At 33.4% G+C, this 15,656-nt stretch overlaps 3 protein-coding genes across 4 annotated transcripts; all 3 read right to left on the minus strand.

Moving 5' to 3' along the window:
• Positions 1 to 39: 39 nt before the first annotated feature.
• Positions 40 to 4,404, minus strand: LOC130954458 (probable sphingolipid transporter spinster homolog 2). Its single transcript, XM_057881199.1, has 16 exons — positions 4,026 to 4,404; positions 3,689 to 3,820; positions 3,396 to 3,497; positions 3,114 to 3,218; positions 2,925 to 3,000; positions 2,755 to 2,829; positions 2,554 to 2,656; positions 2,410 to 2,472; positions 2,190 to 2,271; positions 1,968 to 2,065; positions 1,728 to 1,804; positions 1,471 to 1,584; positions 1,227 to 1,346; positions 1,014 to 1,142; positions 696 to 774; positions 40 to 357 (listed from the first exon to the last, which is right to left on the minus strand). Exons 1-16 carry the CDS (start codon positions 4,181 to 4,183, stop codon positions 218 to 220), a joined length of 1,653 nt encoding a protein of 550 aa, XP_057737182.1. The 5' UTR covers positions 4,184 to 4,404; the 3' UTR covers positions 40 to 217.
• A 1,000-nt stretch (positions 4,405 to 5,404) lies between these two features.
• LOC130956461 (K(+) efflux antiporter 3, chloroplastic-like) lies at positions 5,405 to 12,273 on the minus strand. Its single transcript, XM_057883508.1, has 19 exons — positions 11,956 to 12,273; positions 11,371 to 11,742; positions 10,782 to 10,883; positions 10,607 to 10,687; positions 10,429 to 10,530; positions 10,188 to 10,265; positions 9,585 to 9,653; positions 9,313 to 9,379; positions 8,937 to 9,031; positions 8,721 to 8,822; positions 8,486 to 8,620; positions 8,102 to 8,283; positions 7,873 to 8,008; positions 7,591 to 7,662; positions 7,408 to 7,509; positions 7,000 to 7,161; positions 6,641 to 6,730; positions 6,340 to 6,507; positions 5,405 to 5,837 (listed from the first exon to the last, which is right to left on the minus strand). The coding sequence occupies exons 1-19, from the start codon at positions 11,995 to 11,997 to the stop codon at positions 5,673 to 5,675; spliced, it is 2,322 nt and encodes a 773-aa protein (XP_057739491.1). The 5' UTR covers positions 11,998 to 12,273; the 3' UTR covers positions 5,405 to 5,672.
• A 1,263-nt stretch (positions 12,274 to 13,536) lies between these two features.
• Positions 13,537 to 15,555, minus strand: LOC130954808 (peptide methionine sulfoxide reductase B5-like). Of its 2 annotated transcripts, none has more exons than XM_057881579.1 (3): positions 15,199 to 15,555; positions 14,425 to 14,573; positions 13,537 to 13,825 (listed from the first exon to the last, which is right to left on the minus strand). In XM_057881579.1, the coding sequence occupies exons 1-3, from the start codon at positions 15,512 to 15,514 to the stop codon at positions 13,670 to 13,672; spliced, it is 621 nt and encodes a 206-aa protein (XP_057737562.1). In that variant the 5' UTR covers positions 15,515 to 15,555; the 3' UTR covers positions 13,537 to 13,669. The 2 variants fall into 2 exon arrangements, with proteins under 2 accessions (XP_057737562.1, XP_057737561.1); XM_057881578.1 differs by having other exon boundaries at positions 14,425 to 14,581; positions 15,192 to 15,553.
• Positions 15,556 to 15,656: the final 101 nt, after the last annotated feature.

Genomic DNA, 15,656 nt, shown 5'->3' on the forward strand with positions numbered 1-15,656 from the left:
TATGCATTTAGATTTTTTTAAGCAGTGAATTTCAAAATTAGTTACTTTTGCTAATGTGATAATAAACAATTAGTTGTTTGTGTAAAATTATTTTACATTGACAGTATGATAAATGTACAATTCAAAGAGAGGCTATTGGCCTATTTGGCATTTACACTATATTGCTAAATTAAAGTTGTGCATGGAGAGGCATGAGAAATAATAAAGAAAAAAAAAATCATGGTTCTTGGGATTGAGTAGAGGTTGATATTTCTCCAGCATTCACTTGAAGCAATGGCATGGTGCTTGATCCTTCCACATTTGATTCTTGTTGCTCATCATCTTCATTGAATCTATCCACACTATGCAGAAATATTCCTGATAATAATATTACATCAACCACAAAAGATGCCCTTCAGAATCCATACAGACATTTATTATTTATATATAAGATATAAGATAATGATTATTGTAGAAATCCAAATGTTTATGTCTTCAGGATAAGCTAATTTTCATGTGGCCAAGGCCAAGTAATATCAATCACAGATAAAATATGTTCATGGGGTCAATGTTCATGTGTACATATAACATAGATACCAATTTTTACTGTTAATTTGTCAAATAGCTATGCTTTTATAAGCAACAATTATATCTCAAAAGAAACTCTAGAGAATTCTTCTTTGGTAGTAAGTCAACAACTTCTTAAGATGATTTACCTATAAACCATATACCAGCTGCTGGAAAAAGTATAGATGTAAGAATCAATGCAGTTGTTCTCCAGTTGTTAATACAATCCTGCATCACCAACGTGTGTTAAGTGTTAACAATCATTACCAACAAAAACAACCCGACGAGGGATTAGTCACTGTATTCGACCATGAATATCCCAGTCAAGGACAAAAAAGTCATCAGCAGAAAACATAGCCAACACACTAGTTCCCTTTAAGTTATGTTACTCACCAAGACCTTTTCTTTTTTACAAGAAAATTGCCAAAAAAGCTCTAAAATAGAGTGAATTAATACAGATGATTGACCTGGAGAACTCCAACAAGAGGTGAGGAAGGTACATCTCCAAAGATGTGAATAGCAACTGTGGATATAGCCATCGATAATGGCCTCAAACTCGGTTTAACGCAATGGAGGGATACATAATTCACAGGACCCTGAATACAGAGTTGCAAATAAAAGGGATAATGATTTTTAATCTAACCACCAATTGTATAGAGATCTTCCTGAAAGAGAAGTACCTGAGTAGCAAAAACAAGTAGTTCACCAATAGCGAAAAGCACAAGGAAGCCGTACATGCTTCTGAATAAGAAAGCACCAAAGCAAAATGCTGCACCAATAAATGTTGTGATTGAGAGAAGCTGCAAGAAAGTTTAGAGAGCTCAGTATGACAAAGCAATGAAATGTAAACTCTAAAGAAGGTGAAAGTAGGTGAAGTATTTATTAAAGTAGTGCCAGACCCCTTCTCTGAATTTGATTACCAACCTTAAATGCATTTGGTAATGTGTTACTCATGAAATCCAGAACCAAGCCTCCAGCTATTGTGCCAAGTATTCCACATACAATTGTAATTCCACCAAATATCAAATCAGCATCAGTCTGCACAAGTAAACTGACTTTAGTGTTATGGCAATGACTGCATACTATGATTTTCATGTAGTATCTTAAATTACCTGACATATATCTTATTTTATGCAACAAAGAATTGTGTAAGAGACAAGGAACAATGCTACAAATCTCACCATGTGATAGATATTATAGCCGGCTTTCGGACCCCAATATGAGTATGCACCTAGGACAAAGTTGTATGCTATGTATCCTAGAAACAGAAAAACAAGTAAATGGAACTGAGACATGGTAAAATAATAAGACTTCGAAAACATGAATATGACATGGAAGCTTCTGGCAAATTTACCAGCAAAACAAGTCAAATCTTATGTAAGCAGTTGAAGCATAGAGGATATCAATGGAGGAAGAGGTACCTAAAACATTGACAACATAAACCTTATCACCCAAAAGCTCTTTCATATCATTAAAAAATCGCGAGAACTGGTCGTACATTTTGGCTGCTGAATTCGACCTAAAATAAGGCAAGAATGAATAGAACTTTAAATGCATCATCCGTTAAAAGATGATCAGACAGTAAGAGATATAATAAACCATTAATGGAAAGTATAGTCACTTTAGAAGGTAAGTGTTCTCACTTGGAATGATCAATTGAGCTTTTATCACTGAACTCAGCCTTTAAGGACAATGATTCATCTTTTCCATTGGAAGTATCCATAACTTTGCAACCAACGAAAACAGGAATCCAAGTTTACATTAGCAATGAACTAAAATAACATAGGGCAAATATTAATTTGAAAAGAAAGAAAGAAAAAGGTTAAGATATTGTGTTAAGATAATGCATAATTCTTGGTGTACCTGAAACTTCTGACAGAGGTGTTCCAGGAACAAGTACCTTTTCTGAATCAGCAGGAACAAAACCTGTATAGACAAAGTAGTCTAGACATCTAAAAAAACAAAAACAGTTTTTGCATGAAATCAATACAAGTGTCAAGTGTTCACCTTTCAACTGTAAAGGCTTCATAACAAACCCAGCAATAGCAAATGGAAGCATCAATACAGATTCTATCCAGAAAGCAGAACGCCAACCAATATAACTTCCAACCTGTTACAACCACAACCAAAAGGAAGATTAAAATCAATGAAGGGAGGTGTTAGTTCTAGTATTTAATGGTTTTATGAACAACACCAGATAAAACTCACCAAACCTCCATAAACATAGCCAATTGCATATCCAGTTGGTATACACATGTAAAAGATTGCGAGCCATGCTGTTTTCTGACACATTCAGCATTGAGAAGAAAAAAATAAAATAAAATAAAATTCAAATTCAAAAGTCGGAAATGCATTCAACAGAAAAGTTAAATGAAAACCTGAGAAACTGGAGCATTGTCGTCGATGAAAGGTGCTGCAAGACTTATAAATGAAGCCTCTCCAACACCAACCAGCCTATAGAGAATAACAAACAATGAAGGAGAGTAAAAAAATTCTCATCTTCTGTACTATTATTTAACTACTCAACATGAAAAGAAGGTGAAAAAACAAGGGATTAGGCCACTTACATGCGAGAGACTGAAATAGACCAGAAATTAAAAGAAAAACCACAACATAAGGTTGCAACAGTCCAAACTGATAATCCAACTCCTATAAGTCTAAATGGATTTACACTGCAAAATAGGAGAATGGTCTGAGGATTAATATATAAGTTAAGGATAACAATAACAGATCATAACATGAGAACTTCATTTTTGATGTACGAAAATATCAAATGCAGTGATAAACTAATTTTTCCTCATCTAAAACTATGAAATTTCTAGCCCCAGAAGATTTTCTTCAAGCCTTACCTCTTTGCTAGGGAAGCAAATATTGGAGAAGCCACAAGAAGTCCAACCATAAAAGCGGATGATAAAACTCCATCCTCAAAATTGTTCAAGTTAAAATCCCCTCTACACACACAAAATTATTTTGTCAATAACTACTAAATTGCTAAAAATTTTGTGTTCTACATGTCAAAATACAAATGTAAGGAAAGTTTACATCCCCCACCAAAACTATAAAATTAGAATACTTCACAACTAAAAATCACATTGTATTGAAAAATAAATGCCCAGAGAGGAAATAGTAAAGTATATATTACTGTATTCCTGTGCCAGAAGTGCAGGTACCTCCTTCCGTGCAAGTTCCCCTGCTTCCATTGACACCATTGCTTGCTATTGCTCCACGGTCCACATAGTTTAACAAATTAATCACACAAAATAGAGCCAGCAGCCTAAAAAAAACAGAAAATGAATCAAGAAATAAACTTGTTCTAATTCTAACTAAGGATCAAAATGACCCAGAATCAATTATAAGACAGAAATTTCATAAAGACAGAAAAATTACTCCCTTTACTTACTCCAACTTTTAACAACACACGGATCACAGAACAAAAATCCGAAACAGGGGAAAGAAAGAAGAGGAAGGTACATTATTACCTCTTGGGGGTGAACCATGAGGTTGTGGGGATCATGGTTGAGGTTGTTGACATTTGTGTCTCCAAAGAAGAAGGCTTTGACTTTGTGTTGTTGGTCTCTGCAGACTGAGATGAAGTCTGTGGTTTTATTTCAGGGTCATGAATTTCATTTTGTGCCATTCAAGTAATACGCTTTGAACTGTTGACACCAACCCCCTTGAACCAAAGCTGAAATTTTTTGGTTTGTTGAATGGTAGTTAGTTATGTTCACTGAATTTTGGAGTTGAATGTTTTGTTTTTCACTCATCTTACTGTGTCAGCTTTTTCTCTCTCCTACTCCTCCTTTTCACCAAACAGTGAAATGATTCTTCTTCCTTTTTCTGAAAAAATAAATAACAATAATACAAAGTTTTTTTCTTTAGGAGTTTGCTTTTAATTATAGACGAAGCACATAGGAAATCATCTTTTCCTGGTCTGCTTTTTTTTTCGGTGGTATATACACTGATATTTTGTTTATGCTGGTATGAGATTCGGAAAATGATACAAATTGAGCAATTGTAATAAACTAATAACCAGATAAATTGTCAAAGTTTTTTTTTTTGGTTTGTTGTTTTCGGTTAATTTTTTTCTATATGATCTGTATAGTACATTATTATTGGAAGCATGTGTGTTTCTCATTAGTATGCAATAATTTTTTTTCAGTTGATATTAAACAAAGGGAGACAAATTTAGACGGTTCGATTTTAATATTTTAAAAATTTTTTATTTTGTAAAATGTAAATTAAAGGATCCGATTTTAATTTAAAAATTTTGAAAAACATAAATCGAATATTCCAATTTCTGCTAAGGACTATTTACCCAGTGAAAAATCAGTGCTTCCTATTTCAGAATTTCACAATGGGGTAAAGCACCTCTAGTCACCATGTTGAGGTGATGATACACCCCAAGCACCATCATCCTAAATAAAATTTTTGGTTGTTTTCCTTGATTTTCTTTACTTTTTAACTCTATTACACTTCAGGGAGTTAGTTGTGTTTATTAAGTACTTAAAATAAATAATAATACACATTTAAGCTTTTTTATTAACTAAGTCTAACCAAATTGGTCTAAAAATATATAGTTAGTTAAGAGGGTTATAGAAATAATGATTTTTTTGTGATTACAGAAATAAGAAATCAAATCTATTAGTCTACCGTTGAATCTTCGCGTAATAGATAAGTTCAAATATACATAACTACATTAAGACTAATTTGCCTGATTTTATGTGTTAATGGAGATTTTTGTTTCTCATATAAGATTTTGCAACTTTTCAAGTTAAGTCATTCACAATTGAAAAACTCAACCATTTACATTATTAGCCCGGTCCTAACGTTAAAAATGACAATTACTGTAGAATTGAAATGAACAGTAGAATACATTTTGATTATTGGGTTGGACAGAAGAATTAAGCCCTCTATTACAAGAAGAAACTGTAAATAATTGAATTCTTCCTATATACACATAAATGGTTAGCATCTGCAGTATGAAAATCTATCAGAAACTCTAGGGTTAGTAAAATTAACGTTAAGAACCTAGAATGGTTAACTAGTGGCAGTATGGCAATGGATTGATAGGTCCATCAGATTCTGCTATCCTATGGCATCTTGAGATCCAAATAATCGGTGAGCTTTCATCGGCGCCTTCTTTCAGTTTGATTGAGTTCATCGTCTTGTTCTACAACTGGCTGTTCCGCAACTGGCTGAATTCTAGGGAGGGAAACTTGATGCGGCTGGTCCAATTCTGATGAAGTAGTTGGCATAGGTGCATGTCCCTCAATTGAGTCACCAACTCTCACCTTGCAATAGGAACATATCAGTTTCTTGAACTAGTATTGCAATAACAGACACTGAAATTATAAGGAACAAATTTAGAAGAACAAAAATAATGCAGGATACAAATGAATTCTTTGTTAAAAGCTATTTTACTAAACACAATTGTCATTACGTGTGCTTATTAAAACTCATTTTTAGTTTGATTTACCGAACATAAGCATTGCAGCTTTTAGAAAACTATATTTCAAAAGTTAGTTTTGATAAGCTACTTTTGAAAAGTAAAAGTTTTATCAAACCAGCCCAAAGGCTATACAACCAAGGACAAATAATTGACTGACCTTGCTGCCAACATAGCAGAATAATGTTAGCTAATACTCACCAATATGGGAGAAGGAACTTACTATACTATATGCTGGTATATACCAAATCAAATTTGTTCTGATTGTAAAATTAGATACATAAGAATTAACTGCTCTTATATCCTTATTCAGGTTTCAGATCAGATAAATCGATATTTTGAACTACCTCTACCTGCAGTTGTTTCATCATATTTAATTCGTCGCATTTGGCATAGCTGGCTGCTTCTTGAGCCTGTAGTTCCATGGAATCTCTAATGAGCTGACTCAAAAATGCTAGGTCATCCGACATCACTCCGAAACCTTTCAGAAGCTTAGAACCCAGCTGTAAGCTAGTCTGAGTGATTGTTAAAAAAAGAAAACAAAAAACAAAAGACTTAGATGTAGTTTCTGCATAACTATTGAGCAATGGCAGTTGCAAGCTCCATCCAGTAGGACAAAATGACAAGCAAGAAAAAGCGAATCAATACCTCTGCATTTTCCAAAACGGCTTCTGTTGCACCTGCTTTCTTTAGATCTAAAAGATGCTCAAGATCTTTAGCTCTGGCATAGATTGGGATCTGTGGATTTTCATCATAAAGTAAGCAATCCAGATAGGATAAAGCAAACTAAGGGAACAAGAAAAGGCAAATCAACTAGTTAAGAACTTTATCAGCCAACCTCCCTATTATTGGACCTAACAATATATACCCTAAGTTGAAGGTAAAATGAAATTCTTGGATCTTCCTAAGATAGATAATGGATCGGTTTAGAAACGAAAAATATATTTAGTTATCATATGTCAAACTGGTAAGCATGAAATTTTAAAGGGAGGGAAAATGAATATTACTGCAGGGTAAGTAAACCGTAGCCTCTGAACAGCTTCCACTGTCTTTTCCTTGCCGGTGAACATAACCATAATAGCTTTTGGAGAAGAGATACCGGCTGACTGAAGAACAGCAGGATGTGATCCATCCCCATAGTGAACTGGAAAGCCGGCTTTTTTAGCAGCCTGCCCAGCAATTTAACAGTAAAAGTACATGTTAAAATGAAGTGGATAAAACATTGATATATGAAGAGAAATATGTTTGACTTCAAATTAACACTTATTCTGCTGCCATCTCATGCTACACACAATTATATAGAGAGCATGCATTCAGCGTTCTACTCATGAAGTTCAAGAACTCTTCAGAAAAGAATAAGTCGTATGCATATTACTAGTAGGTAACAACTAAGCAGAAAGCTTAAGTACACTGACATTTACTAGTGTGGGGTCAAGATCAAAAGCCACATAAGGCCATCCTGCAGCATCACTGTCTCCTCCTGAAGCCAACGGATTGGAAAGGAAATTTGCAAGGACCTGCATACCAAAAGCATATGTTTAAAATTTAGAACATAGTACATATAAATGGCAGGTCTTTGAATGTATTAATGGATGTACCTGGCCCATTTGTCCAAATCCAACTATAACAACAGGTTCAGTGACACCAAAGTTGACCATCTCTGAAGCTTTCTGCAAATAGCTTACTACTCAGCCTACGTAAATTTGCAGTCAAAATGATAGCATATAGTATATAGTTTGTAGGGAGCTGTGCTCCTTTTATAGTCTGCAACATTTTCTCAAGTTAAAACAAAGTAAAAAAAATGGAAAATATTTTCACACAAAATACACACAGTTGCATTAAGTAACTCTGCACAGTAAATCTTACGAAAAAAGACATACAAACTCCACATCGAATTTTCGATCAATAAAATCAGCAGCCCTTCTTCCAGCTTCATTAAGAAATGGGGTTAATGCCATTGACAATACAACAACAATTATGAGCAACTTGTTGAGCTCAAGTGGAAGCACCCCAAGCCTGCTTGCAAGAAGGCACAGGTGGCATAGTTAAAGGCAAAGCCAAAACTCTTACTCAAATAACATCCATGTATTTGGTTAAATGATCACTTGCCTATTTGCTAAGGAGAAAACAACGAATCCAAACTCGCCTCCTTGGGATAGAAGCAATCCTATTCTCACACTTTCTTGCAAACTAAGCCCAACACAAGGACCGATTGCTGTTATGATCAATGTCTTGATAGAAATCAATCCTGCCAAGAGTGCAAGTACATGTGGCCACTCTCGCATAAGAAGCTGCAATGAAGAAAAACTTAAATATCAACAGTTGAAACAACTTCCATATGCAATTTCTTGTGGTAAGGTGTAAGTTGTAAGTTGTAACTATTTTACAAAAGCAAGCATGTATGTTTCTTTGAAGAATGTCCAGCTAAACAAATAATGCTTGCTTAAACAATGAAGTAACCTCATTGACATGCATATAAAAAATCACAGCTACCTGCATGTCAATGGAAGTCCCTGTAGTTAGGAAAAATAATCCAATAAGCAAGCCTCTAAATGGTCTTATGTCAGCTTCAATCTGGGTCCTGAAATTTGTCTCTGCTAAAAGTGCCCCAGCTAAAAATGCCCCAAGCTGCAATGAGACATTACAAACAAGTTTTGCAGATATTTATTTCGATGATTTCTCCAATACACAACCCAAAATTAAAATTGTGCATTGCGAAAATAGCAACCGTATCACTAAAACCCAAATGCTGCGTGATAAGTGAAGTTCCAGCAATAGTCAGCAAGCAAAGTGCAACGAAGGCCTCTGAGCTCCTTGCATCTGCAACAACCTGAATTTGACCAATAATTTACTTCCTAGAATATATTAACTCAGGATTGCATACTCCCCCCCCCCCCCCCCTTTTTTTTCTTGCATAGAATAGCTGCAAATATAGCAGTCAGACCTCAAATACTCTTCTAAGAATGTATTTTCCCCCAAAAGATAGCAGACCCAATCCACCTAATGCCTTTAAACTTTCTTGAGCAAGCATTGGCCAAAAAAGAAATTGGAAAGCTTTGGTCAACAATAATTGTAATAGTCAGATGGCAATTTTTCAATCATAAATTTTGGTCCTGAAAATATAACAATTTTAGCATTTAAATGTAGAAAGAAAAAATAACATAATTGGGATAACATCATAAAATGGAACACACACACATGAACACAAAGAGCCACTCTAAAATGTTAAAACCTAAAACTTCCATTCCGCGAAGGTGATGAATCAAACTTCAAAAAAGGAAAGGGAGTTCCACCCAGTTAGATATCTTATATATTATCTATATTTTCCATCTTTACCTGGCTCTCTAGTATTGGAAGAATGACTAGAAGAGGGACAACAGCTATGTCCTGCATGTATCAAAAAGATGAGTCAATATTAATTACATTACAGATGCTATATACTGACATCACGCTTCTCAAGCCAATTTATTGAGGTATATCAGCAAAGCACAGAAACTACGACATAAAGTGGTTTCCAAAACCTACTTCTTGTAATAAAAAATTGCATATAGAACAAAGATAGTGTAAACAAGCAAGAGTGCAAGACAAATACCTGCAATAAAAGTATTCCCAGAGTTGCTGAACCAAATCTTGTAGGTAGCTCACCCTTCTCTGCAAGAAGCTACATATATGTGCTTGATAATTAACATTGGATATATCAAATGTCACAATTATTTGCACATCTCAGGCTATAAAGTCACCAAAGCATACTTATAATTTTCTCCATGATTTCATTCATTGAGCATGGTACCCAACAAAGAGATTACATACTATAATGAAAAATATAAATGATGTGGTAAGGAAGAGATAGAGGAGTAAATTGACACAATGCTTAACTACTGTCTACTAAGTTTATATTATATTCAAAAGAATCGATGAGATCCAAAAATGGACTGCAAAGAAGCCAATAAAGTACATGTACATGTCTCTATTGGTCACAAAGTCTTCTTTTTAATCTATATTTTCAAAATAAAGATATTTATGAATTACTGGATTTTCAAAATCACAACTATAGGAAGAAAAAGGATGTTTTCAATCATTCATAACTCAGATAAATATGTCAAACATAAATACAAATACTATATCATTAACATGTGTACAATGGTAACGAAATAAAGTTTTCATGTTTTTGATGGACACTCAAGGTCATAGATACCTGTAGAACAAATGCAGAAGATGACAGAGAGAGAGCAGCAGCAATTACCACAGCTTCATCAATACTTCTAATATTCACCTACAATCATTAATACATAATCATAAAGATAAAGTGTTAAGTATTAACCCCTGAAACTCATCATTTGAATATATGCAAGACCTGTATCAAGAAGGATCACTATATAAAATAAAATTAGACGGTTTAAATATGAAACATATGCAATTTTAAGACAAAATCTCACCAGATCTGGCCTTGAATGGAAAAGGAATTCCAAAATTTTTGTTCCAATAGCCCCATTTGGTGGGAGTTCAAAAGCAGCAAATGCTAAAGTAGATAATACAACCTTAAAAAATAGTTCGTTAATAGTTAAAGTGGCAAAAGAAAATTTTTTTAGCATGACCATTTCCCAAGCTTCTAACCTGAGTAAATCCCATACCGAAGGCATATTTTGCAAGAGCTTTCAGACGTGCAAGTGAAAGCTCCAAACCCATCTCAAATAACTGAAAAGTAACAAACATTATTTGAGAGTAATTTATTCAAATGTTTGTGAGGAATTTTAGATTGAAATTGTAATCATGATTCAATATAGATTACCAAGAAAAGGATCCCCCATTCGGACAAAACTTTAACATCTGTAAGGTTTCTGATTAAACCAAACTGGCTAAGTACAACTCCAGCCAAGAAGAAACCAAGTATCTGAAAACAAAAATCATTTAGTTTATTCCAATTAAGAATTTATATAGCTAAACTGAGCTTTGTATCAAGTAAATTTGGTACTATTATTTATATGTGCGTTTATTATATCAATGGAGGTCTGGCTATTTTGGCATCAATTATTAGAAACCAAATTGGGAATAAAATTAAGTGTAGTTCGTCAGTTCTCTACGTGGGTGACCATCTAATACATGTTTATAAATATGAAATAACCTTATATATTTATTTTTCTCATTCAAGTAAATGCAAAGGAAGGTCTGCATTGCAAACATAAACTTCAATTGACTCCAAGTTCATACATTCAACAATACGTAGAAGCCCAGTCTCAAATTCAATATATATGATTGACTATAAGCCGCATCTGTTGATAGAGATTATGATAACAGAAAATTGTGGTTATAACCATGTCTATGGCATGAACAGCCTAATGAAACTATGAGAATAAAATCAAACAACGAGAAATTCTTACAGGACTGGCTTTAATTGACTTGAATGTGGGAACAATTAAGACAGTTACAGCCAAGAAAGTAAGAGTATCCAATCCTAAATCATGGATGACTTCAACAGCACCAGCAACATCATAAGTTGCACTTGTTTGCAACCGCTCGAACCGTAATGGTGTATACTTAGAGAGATAGGATCCTTTCCAACTATAAAATGATGGAACATTGAGAAGTTTGCTTTGACATAAATTCTCAGACACAGAGGTGCTCCTATAACTAACTCCAAGTGAAAGCAGCGACACTTGCTTTTTATCTGAACAAACCTTGAAAACAGAACTTCTACTGAATGATGAAATAGCATAACATTTAGGACTGTTATCTTTGATTAAGTCATATCCCTGCAAGGAAATTTGTCATTCAAATTTCTGAACATAGATAACAAAGCATAATGCAACACAATTGCAATCTGAATATGCATCAGATTTCATTTATCAATATCTTCAAAGCTTTTATGCTCCTTCATAATCTTCAATGGACATGACACGATGATTTACAAAAATAATTGCAAACAAGGACAAACGAAATAGAGAAAAATCACAGAAGAATGTTACCTTAAGCTTAAAACTTTGACCATGAGCTAGTGACTCCAACATAGTGGTGCGTCTCAGGAAGCAAAAGTGCTCATTTTCACGTATATCGAACTTGAATTGAGTCCCTATCCCAAAAAGGGGCAACAGAAATCGCAGGAGTCCCAAAAGTGAGGATGATGATGATGATGATAGAGGTGCACTTTGCACACGTAAAAGAGTGAAAGGTGCAAACTTTGCAGAGAAACGAAAGCGTTCTTAGAATGAATTTTAGCTGAAAGGAAATCTGAGACAACTGAATGGAAAGATTTGGCGCAAAACGAAATTTGCGTTTGACGTATTGTTGGCGAACAATAGTGGGATTTTTTGGATTTCAGAATGCTATGTAATGTTGACGTGGCGATTGAATATTATGAGCACGTGATTTTTGTTTTTCTCAAATATGGAAAAGAGAGATATTTGTTTTGACGTGGGAAAAGAATCCAAGTCAACTGGAATTGGTTGAGAAAATAAATAAATAAATACACACATATCCAGTTATCCGTCAAAATTAAATTTCTTATTTGATAAGAAATAAATAACAAGTGTATCTGTGTATGTAAAATAGTAAAATACTAAAAGTACAAATTCACATGTAATTTTTATGTAAAGTTGTTACTTAAAAATTAAAAATTGTTAGATAATTTAATATGTTTGTCTAAATTATTAATTAATAATTTTAATTAATAATTTTATATAAAAATCATTTCATATGAATTTTGTAAATACTAAAATGTTAAATAAAAATATTTTATGTTTTTTTTGTATGAAAGTAAAAATAGTAATATATTTTAAAATTATAATTTTTAATATTTTTAAAATTATAAAAAATACGATAGTCTAATTTTTACTTTTTTAATTAAATAGTTCTACATTTAAGAATAACATTCTAATAGTTCACATTTTAAAAAAAATACGATTATCATTCTAATATCAAAAACAAAAAGTTCGTGTTTTACAGAGTTATAGATTTTGTAAGAATATAGGTTAAAAATTTTGGTTGAAAATGACATTAAATCCGATAATGTCCCCACTGCCAAAAGAAAAAAAAATCCAATAATAGGTTCCTCCACAAATTCATCCAAAAGATTTTGTACAAATCGTGTTACCAAAAATATGAAAGACTTGTCAATTGTCTTCCCTTCTTAGTCACCAAAAAAAAATTGTCTTCCCTTCTTTTTTCATTATCACACAATTTCACAATAGTCACAAGAATTTAATTTTCTTTTTTTATGCACGGTGTAAAACTCACTATTAAATAAATGTGTACAATTTTTTACACGGTTATAGCATTGAAAATAACCTCTAATAAAAACAAATCTGATAACAACTTTTTCATGGAGATGACTGTCAACAAAAATTGTTTATTAACTCAAACTCAAACTACTTAGTTAAACAAATGAGCCCCATGCAAAGTCTATTCTTTGAGGTTTATTATTGGGTTATATTAGTTGGATAACAAAATTTTAATCACTTTTGAATTAGGCCTCAAATTCAAGCTCTAAATATATCTAATCATTCTTTTACATATATAAATTGCAGTAGCCTCAAAGCTTCCCCCTGTCAAGTAAAGAAGATCAAGTACATATGAACTTTGGGAAACATAATTACAACATAATTGTTCAGGCAATAATACAGAGAATTATTTACTATCTTATATCTTATATAGTTCTTAAGAAGCCATATATGCATAGATGGATTAGCTGGTGTTGGCGGGTGCAAACTTGAGTGAGATGCTATTGACACAATGGCGTTCATTAGTAGGTGTTGGAAATCCTTCACCTTTGAATACATGCCCAAGATGTCCACCACATGCACTACACGTTATTTCAGTCCTCATTCCATCAGGGTCCGGCTGATCATCAAATCAACATTCATACACCACAATCTCATCAGAAAGTTATATGTTTTAGACTTTTAGATAGATTACTCTTTTAACAAAAAAGAGTTAGCTTAAGCCACATTTTCAAAATGGATATGAACAAAAACAACATCACTAAGGCTGCGTTTGACAACACTACAATGCAAGAACAAAAATGGTGGTTATATATTCCTGTCCAAAGTGAAAAATAGCTTAAATATGGATATATGTAAAACAGTTTAGTCAAATATATCAAATAATAAATTTAGTCAAACATATTAATTAATATAATAGCAACATTTTGAAATAGACAAAAAAAAATCACTAAGGTGGCATTCAGTGACTCTGCAATATTAAGGACAAAACTGGTGACTATTCACATATAAAAGTGTCTTGGTACAAAGAATAGCTTACATGTGGATGTATATTATGTTAAACAATTTAATAAAACATATTAAGTTATCTAATAATTTTCAACTATAGAAAGCATATTTATTTGCAAACAAAATATCTTTATTCTTGAATATATACTTCTCCATATTTTAGGGTGTTTAGACAGATACCAAAACTGGCTTAAGATCAAGAGAACTCACATGGCGACTTATGGCTCCGGGAAGACCCTGATAGAACGCTGGCCAGCCACAGCCAGAATTGAATTTTGTTATTGACCTGTATAGAGGAGTCCCACAACCTGCACAGTGGTAAACTCCCTCACCAAAGAACTTGTCATATTCTCCAGTCCCTGCAAACCTGAATAGCAAAATTACTTTTACCATATCAAATTTGAGCGACTCTTATACAATATCATAATATCGAGTGGACTCACTTATCTCAAGAGCTAACTTGAGAGGTTAGAAATGCTCTCGCTATTTGTAAGGAATATTATCAACCTAGACCTTATCCTTAGATAATGTCAAATTCTAAAGCTCATTTGTTTAGTGACACAGAACACTAAAACAATACAAAATCATATTTAGACAAGACATAGACAGAAATATTATCGCTAGAGATTTTTGTGTTTTTTTTTTCAATTTATTTTTTTATTATTATTATTTTTATTAAATTTTATAATTATATTTTTTATTATTATATTTTTCTTTTATATTCTATATTTATAAAAAAATAAATTAAATTTTTATAATTTATTATAATTTATCACCAAATAAAGTATAAAATCACGATCATTTATTTTTTATTCTCCATATCCTATCTTATTCTATCTTATTCTGTTTTCAAAATCAAACCTAGCCAAACATACAACTATAGAGTTGATCCCACTATTCAAGGCACCGAATTAATTGGAGTTGTTAACTAGAAGCAAAACATAACAAGGGAAGAAGGGATGGTATAGTATTGTTACTCGGTGCCTTTTTGCCTGAGAATCCGAAACTGCTCGGGGGAGAGGATGGCATGCCATTCTTCCTCTGATTTCCGGAGGGAGCCGGGTGCAGCCATGGACACGAACCTACCGCCACGCTTCAGGTGGTGATGATGAAGGCCGGGTGAAGCAGCAAGTGGAGTTGGAATGATGGTGGATGGTGGAGGAAAGGTGAAGAGGGAGGTGGTGGAAGTGGGATGAGAATGGAGAATGGAGAAGAAGATGGGTTTAGTGGTGTCGGAAGAACAGAGAGGTGTGGCTCTCAGAACACTGAAGCCCATGCTGTGTGATATTGTTGTGTTCATTGGTCAATCTAGCAGCAGCAGGTGGGTGTGACCGTTTCTTAGAATTTCACACGGTATTTATACCACTTCATGTAATGTATAAATTTAACGAATTATTATTAAAATTTTATTTTTAATTTTAATAGTCCATCTGTCCTAAGTA

Source organism: Arachis stenosperma, chromosome 10 (genome assembly GCF_014773155.1).
Source record: "Arachis stenosperma cultivar V10309 chromosome 10, arast.V10309.gnm1.PFL2, whole genome shotgun sequence".
In the NCBI taxonomy this organism is placed as follows: Eukaryota; Viridiplantae; Streptophyta; class Magnoliopsida; order Fabales; family Fabaceae; genus Arachis; species Arachis stenosperma.

Excerpts from the sequence above, each read along its gene's own strand:
- LOC130954458 (XM_057881199.1), bottom strand. The coding sequence starts at position 4,183 with ATGGCACAAAATGAAATTCATGACCCTGAAATAAAACCACAGACTTCA. Across the intron at positions 3,498-3,688 it reads ACTTCTGGCACAGGAATACA|AGGGGATTTTAACTTGAACA; the intron begins GTAATATATACT and ends TTGTGTGTGTAG. Across the intron at positions 3,001-3,113 it reads TCTATTTCAGTCTCTCGCAT|GCTGGTTGGTGTTGGAGAGG; the intron begins GTAAGTGGCCTA and ends TATTCTCTATAG.
- LOC130956461 (XM_057883508.1), bottom strand. The coding sequence starts at position 11,997 with ATGTTGGAGTCACTAGCTCATGGTCAAAGTTTTAAGCTTAAG. Across the intron at positions 9,380-9,584 it reads TGGGAATACTTTTATTGCAG|GACATAGCTGTTGTCCCTCT; the intron begins GTATTTGTCTTG and ends TGATACATGCAG. Across the intron at positions 6,508-6,640 it reads CCGTTTTGGAAAATGCAGAG|ACTAGCTTACAGCTGGGTTC; the intron begins GTATTGATTCGC and ends ACAATCACTCAG.
- LOC130954808 (XM_057881578.1), bottom strand. The coding sequence starts at position 15,514 with ATGAACACAACAATATCACACAGCATGGGCTTCAGTGTTCTGAGAGCC. Across the intron at positions 14,582-15,191 it reads CTCAGGCAAAAAGGCACCGA|GTTTGCAGGGACTGGAGAAT; the intron begins GTAACAATACTA and ends TTTGCTATTCAG. Across the intron at positions 13,826-14,424 it reads CCGGAGCCATAAGTCGCCAT|CCGGACCCTGATGGAATGAG; the intron begins GTGAGTTCTCTT and ends TTTGATGATCAG.